Source organism: Kogia breviceps, chromosome X (genome assembly GCF_026419965.1).
Source record: "Kogia breviceps isolate mKogBre1 chromosome X, mKogBre1 haplotype 1, whole genome shotgun sequence".
NCBI classification, from domain to species: Eukaryota; Metazoa; Chordata; class Mammalia; order Artiodactyla; family Physeteridae; genus Kogia; species Kogia breviceps.
The window spans coordinates 15,292,525-15,316,472 of record NC_081330.1 but is presented as its reverse complement, the minus strand read 5'-3'; the positions used below and the strand labels follow the sequence as shown (position 1 = coordinate 15,316,472).

At 43.9% G+C, this 23,948-nt stretch overlaps 1 protein-coding gene across 1 annotated transcript; it reads left to right on the top strand.

Annotated features, from left to right (window-relative positions):
• The first annotated feature begins 2,640 nt into the window (after positions 1-2,640).
• On the top strand, positions 2,641-4,419 carry SMIM10 (small integral membrane protein 10). The gene has a single exon (XM_059050253.2). It carries the CDS (start codon positions 2,845-2,847, stop codon positions 3,076-3,078), a length of 234 nt encoding a protein of 77 aa, XP_058906236.1. The 5' UTR covers positions 2,641-2,844; the 3' UTR covers positions 3,079-4,419.
• The last annotated feature ends 19,529 nt before the right edge of the window (positions 4,420-23,948 follow it).

Below are 23,948 nucleotides of genomic sequence, written 5' to 3'. Positions count from 1 at the left end.
TTTCCATTGTAGGTTATTATAAGATACTGAATATAGTTCCCTGTGCTACACAGGTCTTTTTTGTTTATCTCTTTTTTTTTTTTTTTTTTTTTTTTTTTTTTTGCGGTACGCGGGCCTCTCAGTTGCGGAGCACAGGCTCCGGACACGCAGGCTCAGCAGCCATGGCTCACGGGCCCAGCCGCTCCGCGGCACGTGGGATCTTCCCGGACCGGGGCACGAACCCACGTCCCCTGCATCGGCAGGCGGACTCTCAACCACTGCGCCACCAGGGAAGCCCTGTTTATCTCTTTTATATATAGTAATGTGTATCTGTTCATCCCAAACTCCTAATTTATCCCTCCCCCTCCTTTCCCCTTTGGTAACCATAAATTTGTTTTCTATAAGACTGCAAATCTTTTTTTTTAAAAAAAATTTATTTATTTATTTATTTTAGGCTGTGTTGAGCCTTCGTTTCTGTGCGAGGGCTTTCTCTAGTTGTGGCGAGCGGGGGCCACTCTTCATCACGGTGCGCGGGCCTCTCACTGTCGTGGCCTCTCTTGTTGCGGAGCACAGGCTCCAGACGCGCAGGCTCAGTAGTTGTGGCGCACGGGCCCAGTTGTTCCGCGGCATGTGGGATCTTCCCAGACCGGGGCTCGAACCCGTGTCCCCTCCACTGGCAGGCAGATTCTCAACCACTGCGCCACCAGGGAAGCCCAAGACTGCAAATCTTTTGAAAGAGTAGTTCCTTATATACAAATGTGCAATGAAATCTGCACATATGAATAATGTCTAACCTCGCTAGTAAACAAAATATGCAAATTACAATGAGATAGCATTTTCACCCTATTAGAATGTCCAAGATTTAAAAGAACGTCGATGCCCATTATTACGAAAGTTGAGGATGTTCATGGATACCTTAGTACAAGCTGTGTGAAAGACAGTTGGACAGTATGTATCAAAATCATTAAACAGGTGAAAACCTTTTGATACCGGAATTCCACCTTTAGGAATGTATCCCAGGGAAATATCAGAGACATGTACAAAGATATGCATGCAAGGATGTTAATCTCAACACTGTTTATGATCGTGAAAAATCTGAAACCATCCAAATATCCTTCAGTTAATTACTGGCCAACCATAACGAATAATACACCATATTATTGATCATAAGGAATCAATATGGAGGGACTTCCTTGGTGGTGCAGTGGTTAAGACAATGCAGGGAGCCCAGGTTCGATCCCTGGTCAGGGAACTAGATCCCACATGCATGCTGCAACTAACAGTTCGCATGCCACAACTAAGGAGCCCGCCGGCGCAACCAAATAAATAAAGGAATCGATATGGAAAGATAAGCAAGATATATCATTATGTTTAAAAACAACTGTCAGGGCAGTGTGTTAGTACGGTTTCATTTTTGTTTTACGATTTGTGTGTGAAATATATATATATGCCTTGCTTATTAAATATGTAAATAATTGATTAAAACATATACCAAGCTGTTAATAGTCTTTCTTTCGGGGGGTTGTGATCCTAGGAACTTTACTTTTCTCATAATATATGCTTAAGTTTTCATGTTTTACAAGCAATGAGTAAAACAATCATACAAATTCAGAAATTTAGAAAAGTTGCTCAGCTTCTCTGATAAATAAAAGCAAATTAGAAGAATAATGAGATGTAATTATTGTCTATGATGCTGAGGAAAAAAATTCCAAGATTAACACTCAGTGTTGAATAGAGCCCTCATCTCTAAACTTCTTTGATCAACCACATGTATTAGTAAAACTTTTTGACCTCAAACACTAAATATATATGCTTATGTGATTGCTTTTTATAAATGAAGATGGGATCATATTATTCATCCTCTTCTGCCACCTGCAAATCCATGTGTACGGTGATGCTCACTGCAACAATTTTTGGCAAAAGAAAAACTGGAAACATTCAGAACGTCCATCAACAGGGGGCTTGTTAAATGAATTATTGAACATTATTAGTCAACGTATGTATTGGCGTAATAATCCGTCGTCAAAGGGAGTGAGGTAGCTGTACATTTTTGACATGGTAAGAGCACTGTACCAACACATCACATCTGGAAGTACATACAGGAAACGTAACCTCAGTTCACGGCGGGGGAGGGGTGGGGAATGGGAAGCTAAGCAGGGAATTTGCTTTCCATTGTTCTCATTGTGCTGCTGACAATCTCTAAAAACTTGTTTGTATAACTTTTCCCATTAGCAGAATAGTACAGATGTAAAGCAAAAGCAAAAATAAGACGCTTGAATGAGTAAAACAGAACGCACACATCTTAAAGTTAAATTAGTGGGTTCGGTGTATTTGTACTAGCTCACAGTTGAGGATTGAAAAAATTCCTAAAGGGATTTGAGGGAACAGGAAACGCGTTCACGCTTCGAAGCTGCTCAAGATCGTGCTTATGAAGGAACATTTCTAACGTTTTGAGCAAGTTTCGTTTTGCTTCCGTTAAAATTTAAAAATAAAATAAAAAAGAAAGACCACCGGGGTCAGGAAGCTAGGTCTCCCGGGTACACTGCACGCCCCTCCCCCCTCCCCCCCGGCTCTCCCCTCCCCGCCGGCTCCCCCGCCTACCTTCCCCTCCTCGCCGTCCCAGGGCTCCTGATCCCTGGCGCCCAGCCCGCCCCCGCCCCGCGCGGCCCCGAGGCAACTTAGCCCGGCGGCCCGGCGGGGCACCAGGGACCGCGGTGGCCCGAGCACAGCCAGAGGAGGCGGAGGGCGCCCGCCGTGCAGCGCAGCTCGCATCTGCGGCCGCGCGATCCACTTCCCGCGCCGATTCCCCCGCGTGCGTCCGTCTCTCCGCGGAGCCGGCTGGAGGCCCCGGGCTCTGGGCGCTGTATGGGAGGCCAAACCAGACCGATGGCGGCGGCGGCGGCGGCGGCCCTGTCGGGCCTGGCGGTGCGGCTGTCTCGCTCGGCCGCGGCCCGCGGCTCGTACGGCGCCTTCTGCAAAGGGCTCACACGCACGCTGATCACCTTCTTCGACCTGGCCTGGCGGCTGCGCGTGAACTTCCCCTACTTCTACGTCGTGGCTTCAGTGATTCTCAACGTGCGCCTGCAGGTACATATTTAGAGCAACTAACTCTGTGGCATTGGGGGGTGCCCAGCAGGATGGCTGACCTCCACCCACCAGTTCAGCCGCCCTAGAGCAAAGCGACCAGCTCGCCTCGCGCACACGGACTTGCCGGCCTGTCTTGCCATTGCCCCATCTTTTCATATAAATGCGCGGCTAGAAGTCAATTGCGGGAAGCCTGCAATGTAACCAAAAAAGCCTAAGATGTAATGAAAAGTTGAATCTCAAGGAAATAGCTAATTCAAAGAACAGAACCTAAAAATCTGCAAATCCTCGGAAATATTTGAGAAGTTCTTGCATCTGTAAAACAAAAGACAGCACGGAAGGTAGGGAAATGACAATAAGCACAGGATGCCCTAAGGGGGGAAAAAGGGAAAAGTTACTAACAACTTAAAGACAGATAAACTGTCCAAGAATGGTCCAAATAGGAGGCAAATCCTCCAAATTAGAAAAAGAAATGAATAGACTTCCAACTGAATGGAATCGATTCTAGGCAACAGAAATGTATCGCATGATCGGAAAGGCATACATTTCTTCATCCCAAAAGAAACAACAACGGCAAACAACCTACTGGGAAAAACAAACATTTCAAAAGTGTACAAGGAGAGCATGCTTCACATATGAAGCAACCTCAGACGTGGCCTGTTTTTCAACCGTTGCCTGGAGTGTGAGAAAGGAAATCTGAACACTGGCACGTGGATCAAGACTCTGCAGTCACAGAAAATCCAATCACAGCGTTCAAATTTGCTATTCAGTGAACAGTGTTTAAATAATCATTACAATGGAAATATTAGTGATGCTTTTTCATTTTTACAGTAAATCTCTAGGCAAAGCAGGGGAGACTTCATTAGTTATAGAACAGAGTGGGAATGTTAACCAACTTTGACAAGTACAGGCAACCAGTTGGCAGGCAGAGAGGAGGTTGTTGAACAGTGGTGTTATTCTCCTAAACTAGGAAGTCCAGATACTGTCTCTAGTTGAAAGAATAAGACAGATTTTTTTAGGGGTTAGATTTTTAAAGTGAACAAGGTAACCAACAGAAGAATTAAAAATAGTGATACAACCATATGGAGGGGGGGGGAAACCAAGGGGACAGCAGGAAGTCAGCAGAAAATGCCTCATGTCATCAAGTTAAGAAATAGTAAGAAAAGCATATTATTAGGAAAAATTGAGTTAACCTCTAAACAGACATGTAAAAGGTTTTGCCTCTGGGTTGGGAAAGCAAAAGTTGAGAAGGGTGGGTGGGGATTTATTGCTTTTCATTGTATGTCCTTTTGTACTGGTTGATTTTTCTAAATCCTTTATATGCATGTAATTACTTTGATTAAAAGTTAAAACTTATTACAGATGAATTTACCGCAATTAGAAGGAAATCTCGGGGAAGGAGGGTTGGGGAGTGATACGTGAGTCCAGGTAGATTCTGCCTTCCTATCTTTCTGCAATAGTGGATGCATATCCTAAAATGTTCCTGAATGATCGCATGAAATATGATTTCCTTGCTTTCCAAGCAAACCGTAAGACCATAAGGAAAGGCCTCATGAAATGGCCAGTGATCTTCAGGTAGCCCAGAGCTTTCTTACTCTATGCAACTTTTCACGAGCTAACGTCTGCAATGTCATAGTTAAAGTAAAAACAAAACGTGTGATTTAATTTTTCAAATCTGAAAAATTTAAAAACTGAAAAATTGGACAAGTACCCCATGATGTTTAGACAAGGTTCTTACATTTTAGTATTGATCATAATGGCAAGACAGGGGAAATAAGCTAAATATACAATGGGAGCTTGGCTAACTAGAAATAGTCTGTCTGTGTAATGGGATACTATGTAGCTATTAAAAATAAGGAATTATATTTTATCCATGTGTAATAGATGTGAAGTAACCTCACCAATGGCTCAAGTGATTGAGCCAGAGAGAAATATATATATATATTATATAATATACATTTATATACTCCACCTAGTTATAGAGAAATAATAATACTTGCAAACACTATTGCACACTTACCGTAAGCCATGCAATGTCCTAAGCACTTTATATACATCATTGCATTTAATCCTCACAACAACTCAGAGATAAGTGACTGCCAACAATATTATTCTTCCTGCTAATGTGAGACATTCATTGCTATGATTCGTTTTTATCTTTGCATTTTTAAATTGAAGTATAATTGACTCACAACGTTTTATTAGTTTCAGGTGTACAACATAGTGATTCAATATTTTTATACGTCACCAAAGGATCACCCCTGTTATGGTTAGTTGTTCATTGTATTTTTATTATTTGAATTGTGAGGCCTCCTTTTTAAAACTTTAGTGTAAAAGTCACTAGCCAAGTGGGTGGCATGGATACCGGAACTTTGGGAACACAGGGCTAGGCACGCCATTCCTGCACCCTTGGGTTAGCGCTCCCAAGTACAAGTACGTGTACCACTGCACATGAATGGAGGATCAGATGGAACTCATAGTCACTCAGGATTTGAATTCTACCCAAAGAAATTCGTTTCTTGGTTTTGGGCTTTTTTTGCTGCACCTCGAGGCATGTGGGATCTTAGTTCCCTGACCAGGGAACGTACCCGTGCCCCCTGCAGTGGAAGTGTGGAGTCTTAACCACTGGACCACCAAGGAAGTCCCTCTTTATTTATCTTTTAAATTTTATTTATTTATTTATTGTTTAGTTTTGGCTGCGCTGGGTCTTCGTTGCTGTGCACGGGCTTTTCTCTAGTTGCAGCGAGCGGGGGCTACTCTTTGTTGCGGTGCGCGGGCTTCTCATTGCGGTGGCTTCTCTTGTTGCAGAGCACGGGCTCTAGGCGCGTGGGCTTTGGTAGTTGTGGCACGCGGGCTCAGTAGTTGTGGCTCGCGGGCTCTAGAGCGCAGGCTCAGTAGTTGTGGCTTGCGAGCTTGGTTGCTCCATGGCATGTGGGATCTTCCCGGGCCAGGGCTCGAACCCGTGTGCCCTGCATTGGCAGGCGGATTCTTAACCACTGCGCCACCAGGGAAGGCCCCTCTTTCTTTTTTTAAATTGAAGTAGAGTTGATTTACAATGTTTCAGGTGTACAGCCAAGGGATTCAGTTATACATATACACATATAGGGAATTCCCTGGCTTTCTCTGTCTGACTTACCTCACTTAGTATGATAATTTCTAGGTCCATCCGTGTTGCTGCAAATGGCATTATTTCATTTTTTATGGCTGAGTAGTATTCCATTGTCTATATACACCACATCTTTATCTATTCATCTGTCAGTAGACACTTAGGTTGCTTCCATATCTTGGCTATTGTACATAGTGCTGCTATGAACATTGGGGTGCATGTACTTTTTTGAATTACGGCTTTCTCTGGATATGTGCCCAAGAATGGGATTGAGGGATCATATGGTAGTTCTATTTTTAGTTTTTTAAGGAACCTCCATACTGTTCTCCATAGAGGCTGTATCCATTTACATTCCCACTAGCAGTGTAGGAGGGTTCCCTTTTCTCCACACCCTCTCCAGCACTTGTTGTTGTAGACCTTTTTATGATGGCCATTCTGATTGGTGAAAAAAAATCCTTTTCTACCTTGACTCCATCATTTCCCTCTTCCTTTCCCCCAGGTCCTCTCCAGATAGGTCCAAACTTCCAACTCTACAGGCACAGATTCAGGTTCCAGGTCCTGAACTTTCCTCAGGCTGGACTACAGCCTGTGCTTTCTGTTGTGACCCTTGACCCCCTTCCTGGGACGCAGTTCCGTGACTGCCTTCAGACTGGTTCTGGTCACCTGAATGACTACTGGTGACGACTCTCTTCTCCAGCAACTCAGAGAGACTATCTCTAGAATCCTGGGCCCCAGTATAGGGGTTGGGAGTGGTTAGAGACTGGGAAACATTCTGTCTTCCATGACTTACCACAAGTCCCCACTTTGGGTAGTTTTACTGCAAATCTAAGAGCTTCGCTTCAAATCCTTCCCGAAAAATGCTTGAGAAGCTAGAGGTCAAGTTCATGAGCTAAATTTTGTTGAACCAAAGAATCTGAGTGATTCTGGGCAAAGTAACCAAAGTCCTAAAAAGTGGAGGCTCTAGAACAAGCAAGGATACCCAATTTGGGAGGCCTTTGCTGGGTACTGCTGTCCTTCTGTCACTTGGATTTCTACAGCAAGCACTCCTGTGGTCTGGAGAAGGGAATCTCTGATTTTCAGCAGTTCCCCAAAGGAGGTGATGTTAGGTAGACAGAAAAGTAACACAGACAGCATGCACAAACACCCTTCTTCCATTCATATGATTCCAAACATGCCCCCTCCTGGCATAATTTAATTACTCCACATACCACCAAGAACTACCCAGAGAGAAAACACATACAAACACTTCCAGCTATCACAGTCGGAGAGGAGGTCATGGGGCCTCTGATTACAGTTCAAGTTCTCCCCGTGATGTCTCTTCTTTCTCTAGCGCCACCATTATCCCAATTTAATACTGTTATTCTACAATTCCATGACCTAAATGGTGAATTCACCACGACCACCACTCTATCCTATTTACAATACTAAAGGAGAGGTGAGAGAGATTTTTAAAAGGACAACCAGCCGGGCAATACAGGTAGAAGGTAAGTCCTCGTGTTCGCACATAGCCATGAGGTGGTCCTGCTATTTATGACTTCTCTGTCAATTCCACGATCCTTTTGCCTTACCTACTGGGGGGCGCAGTTTCGCTCCTGAGGAGTCTGAACCTCGGTGGGCTTTGTAGGGTTGCAGTAGTCTGGCATGCAAGCCCTCAGGATTGTCATATAAGAAGGTACCTTAGGGGATCCGGATCTCATTCGTATTTCTCCCTGTCACTCTATAGCATGAACACCACAACCAGCTACTTTGAGTGGTTCCAGGAGCTAAGAGTGACTTCACATTTCGTGCAACCATTGTTTTGTCCCAGACTAGAAGGGTTTCTTCTAGGGAATGAAAACCTCCAAACCAGCAGAGATCAGAGTTGCAGGGACACAAAGTAAAACTGTTGCAGATGGGTCAGGTGTAATTACGAGAGGCACCATATTTATTTCTGCCCCTCTGTTCCCAAACTTGCAAATCTTGGCAATGGGAGAAACAGCACCATAAATTGATTGCTGGTTCGTAGTGGATATTACATCCTAGCAGGCTGCGCTGTGGTTCTCCTATCAGGGCTTGCCACAAGCTCCATACAGCAAGCATACTGATTCACCCTAAACATTTTGGGCACCACTGGATCTTCTAGGTGATAAGAGCCAAGGGGCAAACCTACTAGCGTGGTAGCCCACAGCAGCTAGCTAGAGAGCCTGTTTTAGCTGTGGATCCACATTAGTCTGGGTGTGGTAGGAATAACACCTACTTTTTCAAGTCTTGGATGGTGGCCCAAATCTCTGCACTTCCCATAAGGATAAGCTATCGCATTTGACTTCTTCTGTTGATAAGGAGGGTGATTTGCCTCTCCTTACCCTCATATCCCTTTCTCCAGGGGCCAGGTAGCCTCTGTGGCAGTATACAGGAGACAGGTGCCTGTCTCTGCCTGGAAATTTCCGGCAGTCGGGAGGCTCGCTGTTCCAGCAGGATGAGCAGAGGCCGTGATATGGTGGATGTGGAAGCAAAGGACAGGGGCGACCTCCTACTCGCTGCCTTCGCTCTGCATCCCTCACAAGGTGCAGAAGACGACTTTGGTGGTTTCCTTGATGCCATGTGTTGGAGCACAGAGGTCAGAAGAAGCAACAGAAGGTCGGGGTAGCCCTGACAGCTGCCAGCCCAAAACACTCTACCTGGAGAGGAGATTAGGGACTTGGTTTGGTGGGTTCTAAATGGAGGCCCAAATGTCCCTGTCTGAGAGGGTCCTTGGCTATGTCGGGGGAGATGGGATGCCTTGAGGCTGGACGTAAACCACAATAACAAACGTACACACTCTAAGCAACGTGCAGATACTGCCTGACACTAAGTGTACCTGGGAACTGGTAGAATTATCCCAGAGAAGGGGCATCAGGGTCTCCCTGAGTGTCCTGAGTAGCCGCCTCGGGGAAGAACCCCATTCCCCCAACCTCCATAAGCACTCCCTCCACTCTGCACTAGGTACTACTGCAGGGGTGTCCTGGGTCCCCTGGCACTAGCACTGCCTTAAAGGCAGTTTTCAATTAGTCTCTAAAAGGTTTGGGGCTGTCCTGCTTCCCGTTGCAAGTTGCCAAGGTCAACGGGTACGGGGCCTTTTGTAGCCAACAGTGGGGTCTGGCTGCTCACGGCTCAAAAGCCAATAAAGAGTCAAGCTTGGTGGGAAGGAAAGTTTGCTTTATTTTGGATGCTGGCAACCGGGGGTGGGGGTGGGGGAGGGGGGACTCCTGTCCAAAAGGTGACTCCCCCCCCACTGACAACCGATGGGCAAGAGCTTTTATAGACAGACAGAGGGGGCTCCATACAGAAACAGCACAGTCAGCTCTGACAGTCTTCTTGAACTTGGTCATGTAGTGGTCTGATCAGTGTCATGTTGATTGTTTTAAGTACAGTTAATCTTCAGTTCCAGAGTCGGTTTGTCCCCTTTTCCTTGAGGCCAATTCTCGGAGTTGTGGCAGCTCATGTCTTGGTTACAGCCTGGTCATCATGTAGTTAACTTCTTCCACCTGGTGTGGTTTTCATTATCTACAAGACAGCTCACAGGATACGGCTCAGAATATTATCTATAGCCCTTAAAGAAGAGCTAAAGGTCCTTGACTTAGCTTAATGACGAAACTATCAGTATTTAGTCTTGTTGGCCTGTTTTCCTTTGTTCCTGCATTTTCTCACTTCTCTGATTAAACTTATTCTTTGGCTAAAGTTTTTCCACAGATAAAAGGCAGGTGGCAGACATGGTGAGGAAGGACCATGGGGAAGGTTCACAGTGTTACAACAGATTCACCTGACCATCCTCTATTCTAAGGACTCTGGGTGTGTGTAATTAATAATTCACGCCTGGGAACTGCACATGCGCTATTCCTCTATCTGTTAGGCTAGTGTGGTGACTCAAATGCAAGGCACCTCTCTTGGCCAGACCCAAGAATCTTTTTGGTTTTACAGATCAACTAAGGCCTTGGCGGATTGTCTGTAGATTTAATTCCTGGGAGCCACAAGGTTAATTATCCATAGCCAGAGATCTCTCCATGTGTATTAGTCCACGCACGCTGCCATAACAAAATACCACAGACTGGGTGGCTTAAACCTCACACATTTATTTTCTCACAGTGCTGGAGAATGGAAGTCCAAGGTCAAGGTGCCAGCAGGGTTGGTTTCCGGTGAGATGTCTTCCTGGCTTGCAGATGGCCACCTTCTCGTTGTGCCCTCACATGGCCTTTCTTTTATGCATTTGTAGAGAGAGAGATCTAGTGTCTCTTCCTCTTCTTATAAGGACACCCATCCTATCAGAATAGGAACCCACCCTTATGACCTCATTTAACCTTAATTACCTCCTTAAAGACCCTCTCTCCAAATATAGTCACATTGGGAGTTAGGGCTTCAACATACGAATTGAGGGGGGCACGATTCACTCCACAACAACCTTTCAGATGATCTCCAGATGTCTGTTACGGTAATAATATCCACTTGCTACTGATATTAACTGCCACCACCTCGACTCATCTATACCTGGCTCCCTCCAACATGCTACAAATCAGAGAGCCCATTTCAATGGCACCTACTTCTCAATGGTATCCTCCCTCTTGAGAGAATAGCCAGCAGAAGTGCTTGTGAAGCTTTGATGCTTCCCTCACCCACTAATTTCTCGAGGTAAGGGTTACAGGACAGACACTTTAATTTCTTTGGAGGGGCAAAGTTAGGGGGTGAATGGGTAGATGCTCATAAGATCCAATAGGTTACTCTTGTGTTCAGAAGTTTTGAATTTCTTCCCCTACATTATTCCAGTGGGCTTCTAGCCACTCAATGCCACATGTCACAGGCTAGCATCTGGTCCAGGTTTGCATTAGACAAACCGAGAAAACAGAATCACAGCCTGCTGCCTGAGCTCACCACTGTGAATAAAATTCATGAATGCCTACCACTCATTCTATTTAACTCTATTCCTTGACTGACACTGCATCTCACTTGCCATCCCTGGATAATATACCTTAAGTCAACTTAGAAGGATGACAACAGCTTTGGGTGGTAACCATTATCCTCTCCATGAGGTGGCCCGTCCTCCTCTACACACAAACACACAGGGCCCCTGGAATAGAACAGACAGCAATTATTGAATCGTATCATGAAAATGACCATTTAATCCTTCTCAGCGGATCAGGAATGACCCCCATCTTTGCACTATAAGCATTTTATCTTTTCAACTTCGGGAGGAAGGAGGGTTAACAAGCAGTTGACTTCAGTAGTCCTTTCCCCCCCACAAAGATTAGTGCAAGCTAATCAGGGTTCTATCATTCCCTTTGTCAGCGAATGAAAAAACAAAAATGGGAATATGATCCAATCAGGACCAGTGAAAGGTGAAAAGTGCACTGGGGTGCTTCTAAGAAGGGTTTTCTCTCTCCTAAGAAGTAAATGCACAGAGGGATGGTCCTTTGTTTTCCCTGTGGAAATTCTTAGATTTCGATGTGACCCCTGGGAACTGCTGTAGCCATCTTGCCAAGAGCCTGACAAGCCAAATCATGGAGGATGACAGATCCAAGGGAATCACAAAGAAGTGCAACCGGAGCTCTGTGTCTGGAGCCTGCTATACCTGTGGACTTCTCCCTTGATGACACAGTATGATTCAGTAATTACCGTCTCTTCTATTCCATGGGCCCCGTGTGCTTGTGTGTAAAGGGGGAGGAGCCACCTCATGGTGAGGATAAAAGGAAGCTCTTACTAAGTGTGTAACAGGTATCTGAAAGGCACATGTGCGGTTTCCTCTGTGTGTGTGTGTATCTGTGATGCTGTATCTTGCCCAATACAAATTATTAGAGTCACTGAAGTCAAGTATTAGCCATCAACCAAATTGTCACTGATTTATTGAAGGAGTTTAATGCAAATAAATTAGATGGTGAAACTGAGGCTGAGGAAGGGGAGGTGATTTGCCTAAGGTCACTTTGGAAGTTAGTAGCAGATACAAGACTAGAACCCTAGTATTGGCCTGGGACAGTCTGAAACTCTTCAAATATTCTAGGATGCTAATGAAGAACGATAGGGATAAGAGAAAAGGTTCTTGAAATGACAGAATCTCAAGAGGCGTCTCTCTAAAAGGCCCATCATCAGATATATTTTTTAAACTATTCCTTCTTAAAGAATATATCAACAGAGGGGTGGCTTGGGAAAGCCAGTTGTCTCAGCCTGACATACACTTCTGCCCCTCTCAGGATTCAGGAGCTGGTACTGTGGGCAGAGTCGTTGGCTTCTTGGCCACAATAGCCTCTATAGGAAAGGTACTGCTGCCCCCTCACCTCTCCCTTCCCAATCTAGACTTCACCTTCCCTCGTCTTAGGTCGGAGACCTGGCCTGTGAGAAATACACAAAAACAGCCCAGGAGCTGCTTGGTCCAAGGCACTGGTTCATGACACTCACTTGACTAACTGTTTCATTTCAAGGCTCGAATTCATTCAGTAATCCTTCAACTTCTCTGCCTGTGCAGGCACAGACTAAAACCAAGGCATAGATTGCCACCTAGGGGTTATTTATAGCGGAGGAAAAACGGCTCAAATATTTGTGCTGTGCTCACACTTGAGCAAGTCATTTTCCCTACAGGGATGTTAATTTCCTTGCCTATAAAACGAGGGTGTTGTCCTAGATCAGTAGTTCCTAAGTTCAGCTCCACAAAAATTTGTATACCATTAGTCACTCATAATTAGAGGCACTCACCAGAATTATCTATACGATCTTTGACAAAATATATATGCCCATGTTTCGCCCCTAGATATTCTGGTTCGGTAGGTGTGGAGCAGAGTCAAGGCCTGGACATATGCATAAAACAAAAACAATCCACCAGTGCTTCCAAAGACCCCGTGTAAGGAATCTGTGATGTAGATGTAAAAAGGTGCTCCTCCAACAGTGGTAAGCAGGTTTTCTCACTCTAGGGCTCTGAAAGCCTTTAATAGTCTAATGTATGCTGTGGATTTCCAAGAGACGTTAATATTATGCAACATCCTCCAAGGTGTTTGACCATAGAACCAATACCTTCTAACGGTCCAGGCACACCAGCATTTCCCAGATGAGTTACGAAAACCCTAGATTAGGTGTCTTAGTTAGCCCAGCTTGTCAAAACAAAATACCATGGAGTGTATAGCTTAAGCTACAGTAATCTATTTCTCACAGGTCTGCAGGCTTGTAAGTCCAAGATCAAGGTGCCAGCAGATGACTAACTTCTCCCTGTGTTCTCACATGGCCTTTCTTCTATGTGTGTGGGCAGGAAGAGGTCTCTCTCTCTTTTTTCCTCTTCTGACAAGGCCACTGATCCTATTGGATTAGGACCCCACCCTCACGACCTCACTCTTTTCAATGTAATTATCTCCCAAACTCCCTATCTTCAAATACAATCACGTTGGAGTTAGGGCTTCAACAGATTAATTTGGGGTGTGGGGGGGTTACCCAAGTCAGGCTACAGCACTAGAAGATAGCCAAGGCCACTCTGAGTCTATATCCTAAGTACTACTGTGGCGACCAACCCTTTGTGGGGGGGGGGGTTGTCCTTTTTATTAACACTGGAAGCAAAACAAGAACCAATACTCTGAACCTGCTTGGAGTGCTAATTCATATCGCATTGCCACTTCTAACCCAGCTGGTCCCAAGCCATGCCTTATTTATCATCAGGCCAACACAAATAATCAATAAATAATCTACAACAGGAATAGAAATAGAAGAGTTTTATTTGAACCAAACCGAGGACTATAGCCTAGGGAACAGCTTCTCACTAACTCTGAGAAGCTGCTCTGGAGAAGCATGGTTTTCATCACAGTTTTATACCTTTTCAGAACAAAGAACAACCATCACACATAAACATGACAGGGGTACATTCCTTCAAGATTTCAAAAGGGACAGATTAGCACATACATAGTGAGTCAGCATGACCTTGGTATCTGGGAAGGGAACCTTATCTGTAAAGGAGTACTAGCATGAATGAAGCAACTGACAAAGCATTCATCTCCAAAATTTACAAGCAGCTCATGCAGCTCAATATCAAAAGAACAAACCACCCAATCCAAAAATGGGCAGAAGACCTAAATAGACATTTCTCCAAAGAAGACATACAGATGGCCAACAAGCATGTGAAAAGCTGCTCAACATCACTAACCATTAGAGAAATGCAAATCAAAACTACAATGAGGTATCATCTCACACTGGTCAGAATGGCCATCATCAAAAAGTCTACAAACAATAAATGCTGGAGAGGGTGTGGAGAAAAGGGAACCCTCTTGCCCTGTTGGTGGGAATGTAAATTGATACAGCCACTATGGAGAACCAGTATGGAGGTTCCTTAAAAAACTACAAATAGAACTACCACGTGACCCCGCAATCCCACTACTGGGCATATACCCCGAGAAAACCATAATTCAAAAAGAGTCATGTACCAAAATGTTTATTGCAGCTCTATTTACAATAGCCAGGACATGGAAGCAACCTAAGTGTCCATCGACAGATGAATGGATAAAGAAGATGTGGCACATATATACAATGGAATATTACTCAGCCATAAAAAGAAATGAAATTGAGTTATTTGTAGTGAGGTGGATGGACCTAGAGTCTGTCATACAGAGTGAAGTAAGTCAGAAAGAGAAAAGCAAATACCGTATGCTAACACATATATATGGAATGTAAAAAAAAAAGGCAATGAATAACTTAGGGGCAGGACAGGAATAAAGACGCAGCCCTACTAGAGAATGGACTTGAGGACACAGGCAGAGGGAAGGGTAAGCTGGGATGAAGTGAGAGAGTGGCATGGACATATATACACTACCAAACGTAAAATAAAGAGCTAGTGGGAAGCAGCCACATAACACAGGGAGATCAGCTGAGTGCTTTGTGACCACCTAGAGGGGTGGGATAGGGAGGGTGGGAGGGAGGGAGACGCAAGAGGGAAGAGATATGGGGGTATATGTATATGTATATGTATAGCTGATTCACTTTGTTATAAAGCAGAAACTAACACACCATTGTAAAGCAATTATACTCCAGTAAAGGTGTTTTTTTAAAAAAAGGAGTAGTAGCATGAGCATCATAGGAGGGGTGGCATTTATCCCTGTCTTCAAAGTGGACATACTTTACTTCTGGATAATGAATTCTTTTCTTAATGGCTAAAGCAAATGTACAATGCATGATAAACAGGTCATAAAATAGGCTGTTCTAGTTAGCATAAAGTTCAAGCCAAATCGCATATGAGCCAGAATGGCTTCCCCATACCCCAATTGTGAAAATTTCTTCCATCAATCACAAAGTTTTATTGATTCCAGACAGTAGTATAAAACTCTAATCCTGCATCTGAATTTTGCACAACATTCCAGTTATGGGCTAGATGTTTATTTTCTCTTCCACTCTCCTAGAGGTAGAAAGGAGATTCCCTTTATTTTCTATTCCTCTTAGGGTATGAAGAGAGAAGGCTGAGCTGAAATTACAACCCCTTGCAAATCCACAGATGCTTCCTTTACACCCATTTTTGATTCGATGTTCACGCCAGTGGATTAGAAGGGATTCATACACCTTGAGTAAGTTCATACCTTACATACAGACTTTGTTTCTGTATATTCGGTCATGTCTTTTTATGAGTCCATATTCTGTTTGTAAGACTCTGCTCTAGGCATTGGTTCACACTTCCATATACAGACTGTGGTAGACTGACGAAAAGAAGGCCACAGCAATTCCTCCCGTCCCTGGATGTGCAGCCCTTTGGTTGTATGTGAAGGTAGAGCTGAAGATTTGCTGATGGAGTTAATGTGGGACATGAAAGAAACAGAGGTGTCAAGGACGACACCAAGGTGTTTGGCCTAAGCAATGGGAAGAAAAGAACTGTCATTTACCAAGGGGAGGGAGACAGAGGGAGAGCAGATTTGGGAAGGAAAAAAAATAGTCTTAATGAATAAAACCTTCACGAATGCTAAATCTATTTATTATAAAAAGTAAACATAAAATCAGTGAAACTAAGATTCCCTTAAATGTTCTAATATATAAACAACATATAAAAGGGTTCAACTAAAATTCCAACTCCAAACCCATTAATTAATGAAATGCTTTAATATGGAACAACAGGAGCCACATCCTGTTTGGGTCGAGCTACTGCGGGCATCCAGAGGGGTTGGCCTGCAGCATTCTCTCATAAAAACACATGATTTATGAAAGAAATTGGAGTGTCATTGCCCTAAGTAAACAGTGAATTATGTGCATATATGTGATTATGATGTTAGAGAAGGTAACTTAATGATCAGAGTGGTAATTCGATTTTCTGGTATTGGTAATAGACTGAAAGCAAAATGCCTCAGGTAAAATCAGACAACCCCTCATTTTTATCTTTTCAACATGGATGCAGATGACCATATGATTATCTTCTTTTGGTCTTTCCACATAGCAAATTAAGAGATTTCTCTTTAAAATTATTATTAATTAATTAACTTATTTATTTTTGGCTGCGTTGGGTCTTCGTTGCTGTGTGCGGGCTTTCTCTAGTTGCAGTGGCTTCTCTTGTTGCAGAGCAAGGGCTCTAGGCGCCTGGGCTTCAGTAGTTGTGGCACGCAGGCTTCAGTAGTTGCAGCTCGCGGGCTCTAGAGCACAGGCTCAGTAGTTGTGGTGCACGGGCTTTGTTGCTCCGCCGCATGTGGGATCTTCCCAGACCAGGGCTCGAACCCGTGTCCCCTGCATTGGCCGGTGGATTCTTAACCACTGGGCCACCAGGGAAGCCCTAAGAGATTTCTTAACATCCAACCTTCTTCACATTCCCTGGTCATGGGGCACTCTTAGAACATGCTGCTCTGGATTACACTGGCTAATATTGGGGCTGTCCCATTAATGTTGCTGGCAACACCTGCAGCCCAGGTGCCAATAATATCTGGCTGAGAGATGCATGAATAAGCAGGAAAATGCTTCACAGAACCTCACTCAAGGCACATCCAGAGACTGAGGATCAGCCAAGGAACTCGGAAGGGCAAGTGAGTAGGGGACAGGGCAGGGAGCGTGGGCCCCTGGCTGGCTCCTCAGCTTCAGAGTAGTTGGTCCTCCCCTCCCCAAGCGCAGCGGGCCCCGCCCCCTTGGTATAAGACACAGTCCTGGGCTCCTCCCCTGTTCCCTGACCCTCACCCACCGCCCGCCTTGGGAGACCTAGGCCCCGCCCCCCTCTTCTGGCCCCTCCTCTACCAGTGGCTGTTAGCACCGCCCCTTCCCCCACAGCCCCTTCCTCTGCCCCCTTCGGCCCTAGCTCGGCCCGCCTTGTTGCGTCTGCGCACTGGCAATCATCTGGCCTTGAGGGCGAAGCCTGCGCAGGCGCCTGTACGACCCATGGACCCGCCAAAGCCTGCCCTGGGCCCGCCTCCGCGGAATGCGTTTCAGGTGAGGCCTGGGAATGTAAACATCAGAGTGGTGGTGGTATTTCATGGTGTTTGGTAAAGTCTAAACGCAAATGCCTCAGGTAAAATCATACCCAGGGCCAATGGGAAATGGCTCACAGCCTTATGTGACACACATTCTGTAACATGAGAGGATAATAAAAGGGATATAAAGTTCCAGTTGCAGTTGCAGAAAAGAGAAGTGATTTGAACTCTACACACTGATGAACCTCTCAGGCAGGAAATGCCACATTGCAGCTTGGGGCCCTCTAGACTGGATGGCAAGAGCAGAGTTGCTGACACCTTTATGAAATCTCAGGAAGAGAAACTACCCAACCACGCAGCATATCTACAGGCAGGACAGACTGCCCAATTTTAGTTAATTGCATGTCTAATTCCAGTTAGAACTGGAAACTGTATTGATATGTTTAAAGAACAATGCAAAAAAAATCTTCTACCCACTTAACTAATTCTGCTCTTACAAAGCCTTTATAAGACCTAGTGGTTTGTTATTCAGCAGAAACTAACACACCATTGTAAAACAATTATACTCCAATAAAGATGTTTAAAAAAAAAAAAGACCTGGGCTTCCCTGGTGGCGCAGTGGTTGAGAGTCCGCCTGTCGATGCAGGGGATACGGGTTCGTGCCCCGGTCCGGGAAGATCCCACATGCCGCGGAGCGGCTGGGCCCATGAGCCATGGCCGCTGAGCCTGCGTGTCCGGAGCCTGTGCTCCGCAAAGGGAGAGGCCACAACAGTGAGAGGCCCGCGTACAGAAAAAAAAAAAAAAAAAAAAAAAAAAAAAAAAAGACCTAGTGGTGTCGTGTAATGAAAGATGCCTCAGACACAAGGGGCCAAGATTCTTTTTTTTTTTTTTTTTTGGTATGCGGGCCTCTCACTGTTGTGGCCTCTCCCCTTGCGGAGCACAGGCTCCGGACACGCAGGCTCAGCGGCCATGGCTCACGGGCCCAGCCGCTCCGCGGCATGTGGGATCTTCCCGGACCGGGGCACGAACCCGCGTCCCCTGCATCGGCAGGCGGACTCTCAACCACTGCGCCACCAGGGAAGCCCAGGACCAAGATTCTAATGCAGGCTTCACCAGGAATTAATTGTGTGCTTGCTGCTTCTAGTTTTGGTCCTATTGACTTCTGAACTGATCTTCTGTACAACCATGCTGGTCACTCTACCTCTGCCTTACCCTTGGGAGTATCAGAAGATTCCTCCACCATCCCCAAATATGCATTTATGGCCTTCATGAAGTGGCTAAAAGGATCACTTCTCACAGGGGGGTATGAGATTATCCATAGCCTTTAGGGGAATTCTTCCCCTAAATAAAGGGGAGAGCTTAACAAAGGGGGGAACTTCTACCATGACCTGGAGACTCCATTCCCCTGCCACCAGCTCCTGTTCTTGATGCACCAGATTCTACAGCTTAGAGCTCTGCCCTGGTTCACGTGACAATGCACACGAGAGAGCCACAGCTTCCTTGATCATGCTGGTGTTCCTTGTGCATAATAAAAATCTACAAGTGAGATCTTCTGAAGCAAATGAATTTTATTAGAAGAACACAAGCGTTTTACAAAATGCAAGAAACTTAAGCAACAAATGCATTTTTTTTTTTTTTTTCCGGTATGCGGGCCTCTCACTGTTGTGGCCTCTCCCGTTGCGGGGCACAGGCTCCAGACGCGCAGGCCTAGCGGCCATGGCTCACGGGCTTAGTTGCTCCGCAGCATGTGGGATCTTCCCGGACCAGGGCACGAACCCGTGTCCCCTGCATCAGCAGGCGGACTCTCAACCACTGCGCCACCAGGGAAGCCCCAACAAATGCATTTTAAAGACACAGAAATGAGGCTAGCTCAGAGAAACTCAACAGTATGTCTTTTCATATTCTCTGCAGTGAAAGGTTATAAATGAGCCTTTGCAGGCTATCACTCATTCTTGGGGTCTAGTCCCAAACTCTAAATATAACAAAAGTATGGCTGGCCCGATTAGGATAAGATGAAAAGTATCAAACCAAGTAGCTATGGCCAGGGAACTCAGTCTCACAGAAAACAGAAGGTTGTGGGAAAGTCTCAGAGAAAAGGGGCCTTCTGGAGAGACTGGTCAGCCTGAGACACTGCCTTTCACCCTATGGAATACAAATACAGTACATTTGTACCCAAAGTCAATTTCTGGTCAAATGACAAATAGCTGATGTCACAGGGCCACTCCTTGAACCGAAGTCCTCCTGGTACAGTTCATAGCTTCTGTAGAATTGCTGTGATTCTATGAAATTCAAAATCCTATGGACTAAAGGTTAACCTTATACACCACCAGTCCAAATGCTACATATATGTAGAAAAACCAAGGCAAAACAATAATACAGAAGCAGTAAATGGCATTACTCATTTCCCCATGTAGAAGCATTCTTCGCCTTCAGTTCTAAAATCTAAAAACACTTGAGGGGGAGCACTCATCTGTACTCACGGGAGGGTTTTATTATTGTTAAGCCACTTTATTGAGGTATGAAGGCATGACTGACATACAAAAAGCTGTACATATTTAATGTGTACAATTTAATGAGTTTGGAGATAAGTATACATCCATAAGCCAACTCCATAATCTATACCATAAACATACCCATCCCCTCCGAAGTTTCATTCCACCCTCATTAATTAGTACTATTATTTTTTTGTAATAAGAACGTGACAGAAGATAGAATAAGATCTACCCTCTTAGCAAATCTGTCAATATACAACGCATCAATCCTGAGCTCTGGAGGAGATGCACAGGCGCTCATTTCCTGCCTTTAACTATATCCTACATCCTGCCGCTCGGTACCCTGACTGCACAACCTATGATCACTAGAGTAGAGTCTACAACAGGCCTTTCAGCACTCTGGAAGGCTTCTGTGTCTGACTGATAAGGGGAGACCGAGCAAATCAGTGACTCTCCTTAGGATTCACGAAATCGAGCCCACTGCTGTTCTTTTCCAAAGGTGATAAGAAGCAGGACAGTGGGCCTGCACATGAGTAAGAAGAGGCAAGGGAAGCTCAGAAGGCCAAGCCACATATAAACTGTGAGGCAGCCTGGCTGGCGACACTCAGTAACCCATTTATTGTGCTTCTGCAGTCAGCATGATGTACTGAGATGGCAAGTTCAAATCCAGAGGGATCAAGGGATCTTTCAAATTGTACAGGGGTGCACATATATTTTTTTAATGTTTAGTTTTTATTTATTTATTTTTCTTATTAGTCATCCATTTTATACACATCAGTGTATACATGTCAATCCCAATCTCCCAATTCATCACACCGCCAACCCCTGCTGCTTTCCCCCCTTGGTGTCCATACGTTTGTTCTCTACATCTGTGTCTCAATTTCTGCTCTGCACACCGCTTCATCTGTACCATTTCCTAGGTTCCACATATATGTGTTAATATACGATACTTGTTTTTTTCTTTCTGACTTACTTCACTCTGTATGACAGTCTCTACATGCATCCATGTCTCTACAAATGACCAAATTTCGTTCCTTTTTCTGGCTGAGTAATATTCCATTGTATGTATATATATGTACCACATCTTCTTTATCCATTCATCTGTTGATGGGCACTTAGGTTGATTCCATGACCTGGTTATTGTAAATAGAGCTGCAATGAACATTGAGGTGCATGTGTCTTTTTGAATTATGGTTTTCTCTGGGTATATGCCCAGGAGTGGGATTGCTTGGGTCATATGGCAGTTCTATTTTTAATTCTTTAAGGAACCTCCACACTGTTCTCCATAGTGGCTGTATCAATTTACATTCCCACCAACAGGGCAAGAGGGTTCCCTTTTCTCCACACCCTCTCCAGCATTTGTTGTTTGTAGATTTTCTGATGATGCCCATTCTGACTGGTGTGAGGTGATACCTCATTGTAGTTTTGATTTGCATTTCTCTAATAATTAGTGCTGTTGAGCAGCTTTTCATGTGCTTCTTGGCCGTATGTATGTCTTCTTTGGAGAAATGTCTATTTAGGTCTTCTGCCCATTTTTGGATTGGGTTGTTTGTTTTTCGAATACTGAGCTGCATGAGCTGTTTATATATTTGGGAGATTAATCTTTTGTCTGATGATTCATTTGCAAATATTTTCTCCCATTCTGATGGTTGTCTCTTCGTCTTGTTTATGGTTTCCTTTGCTGAGCAAAAGCTTTTAAGTTTCATTCGGTCCCATTTGTTTATTTTTGTTTTTATTTCCATTAGCCTAGGAGGTGGATCAAAAAATACCTTGCTGTGCTTTATGTCAAAGAGTGTTCTTCCTATGTTTTCCTCTAAGAGTTTTATAGTGCCTGGTCTTACATTTAGGTCTCTAATCCATTTTGAGTTTATTTTTGTGTATGGTGTTAGGGAGTGATCTAATTTCATTCTTTTACATGTAGCTGTCCAGTTTTCCCAGCACCACTTATTGAAGAGACTGTCTTTTCTCCATTGTATATCCTTGCCTCCTTTGTCATAGATTAGTTGACCATAGGTGAGTGGGTTTATCTCTGGGCTTCCTATCCTGTTCCATTGATCTATATTTCTGTTTTTGTGCCAGTACCATATTGTCTTGATTACTGCAGCTTTGTAGTATAGTCTGAAGTCAGGGAGTCTGATTCCTACAGCTCTGTTTTTTTCCCTCAAGACTGCTTTGGCTATTTGGGGTCTTTTGCGTCTCCATACAAATTTTAAGACTTTTTGTTCTAGTTCTGTAAAAAATGCCATCGGTACTTTGATAGGGATTGCATTGAATCTGTAGATTGCTTTGGGTAGTACAGTCATTTTCACAATATTGATTCTTCCAAACCAAGAACATGGTATATCTCTCCATCTGTTGGTATCATCTTTAATTTCCTTCATCAGTGTCTTATAGTTTTCTGCATACAGGTTTTTTGTCTCCCTAGATAGGTTTATTCCTAGGTATTTTATTCTTTTTGTTGCAATGGGAAATGGGAGTGTTTCCTTAATTTCTCTTTCAGATTTTTCATCATTAGTGTATAGGAATGCAAAAGATTTCTGTGCATTAATTTTGTCTCCTGCAACTTTACCATATTTATTGATTAGCTCTAGTAGTTTTCTGGTGGCATCTTTAGGATTCTCTCTATATAGTATCATGTCATCTGCAAACAGTGACAGCTTTACTTCTTCTTTTCCAACTTGGATTCCTTTTATTTCTTTTTCTTCTCTGACTGCCATGGCTAGGACTTCCAAAACTATGTTGAATAATAGTGGTGAGAGTGGACATCCTTGTCTTGTTCCTGATCTTAGAGGAAATGCTTTCAGTTTTTCACCATTGAGAATGATGTTTGCTGTGGGTTTGTCGTATTTGGCCTTTATTATGTTGAGGTAGGTTCCCTCTATGCCCACTTTCTGGAGAGTTTTTTATCATAAATGGGTGTTAAATTTTGTCAAAAGCTTTCTCTGCATCTATTTAGATGATAATAGGGTTTTTAACCTTCAATTTGTTAATATGGTGTATCACATTGATGATTTGCATATATTGAAGAATCCTTGCATCTCTGGGATAAATCCCACTTGATCATGGTGTATGGTCCTTTTAATGTGCTGTTGGATTCTGTTTGCTAGTATTTTGTTGAGGATTTTTGCATCTATATTCATCAGTGATATTGGTCTGTAATTTACTTTTTTTGTAGTGTCTTTGTCTGGTTTTGGTATCAGGGTGATGGTGGCCTCACAGAATGAGTTTGGGAGTGTTCCTTCCTCTGCAACTTTTTGGAAGAGTTTGAGAAGGATGGGGGTTAGCTCTTCTCTAAATGTTTGATAGAATTCACCTGTGAAGGCATCTGGTCCTGGGATTTTTTTGTTGGAAGATTTTTAATCACAGTTTCAATTTCATTACTTGTGATTGGTCTGTTCATATTTTCTATTTCTTCCTGGTTCAGTCTTGGAAGGTTATACCTTTCTAAGAATTTGTCCATTTCTTCCAGGTTGTCCATTTTATTGGCATAGAGTTGCTTGTAGTAGTCTCTTAGGATGCTTTGTATTTGTGTGGTGTCTGTTGTAATGTCTCCTTTTTCATTTATAATTTTATTAATTTGAGTCCTCTCCCTCTTTTTCTTGATGAGCCTGGCTAATGGTTTATCGATTTTGTTTATCTTCTCAAAGAACCAGCTTTTAGTTTTATTGATCTGTGCTAGTGTTTTCTTTGTTTCTATTTCATTTATTTCTGCTCTGATCTTTATGATTTCTTTCCTTCTGCTAACTCTGGGTTTTGTTTGTTCTTCTTTCTCTAGCTCCTTTAGGTGTAAGGTTAGATTGTTTATTTGAGATTTTTCTTGTTTCTTGAGGTAGGCTTGTATAGCTATAATCTTCCCTCTTAGAATTGCTTTTGCTGCATCCCATAGGTTTTGGATCATCATGTGTTCATTGTCATTTGTCTCTAGGTATTTTTTGATTTCCTCTT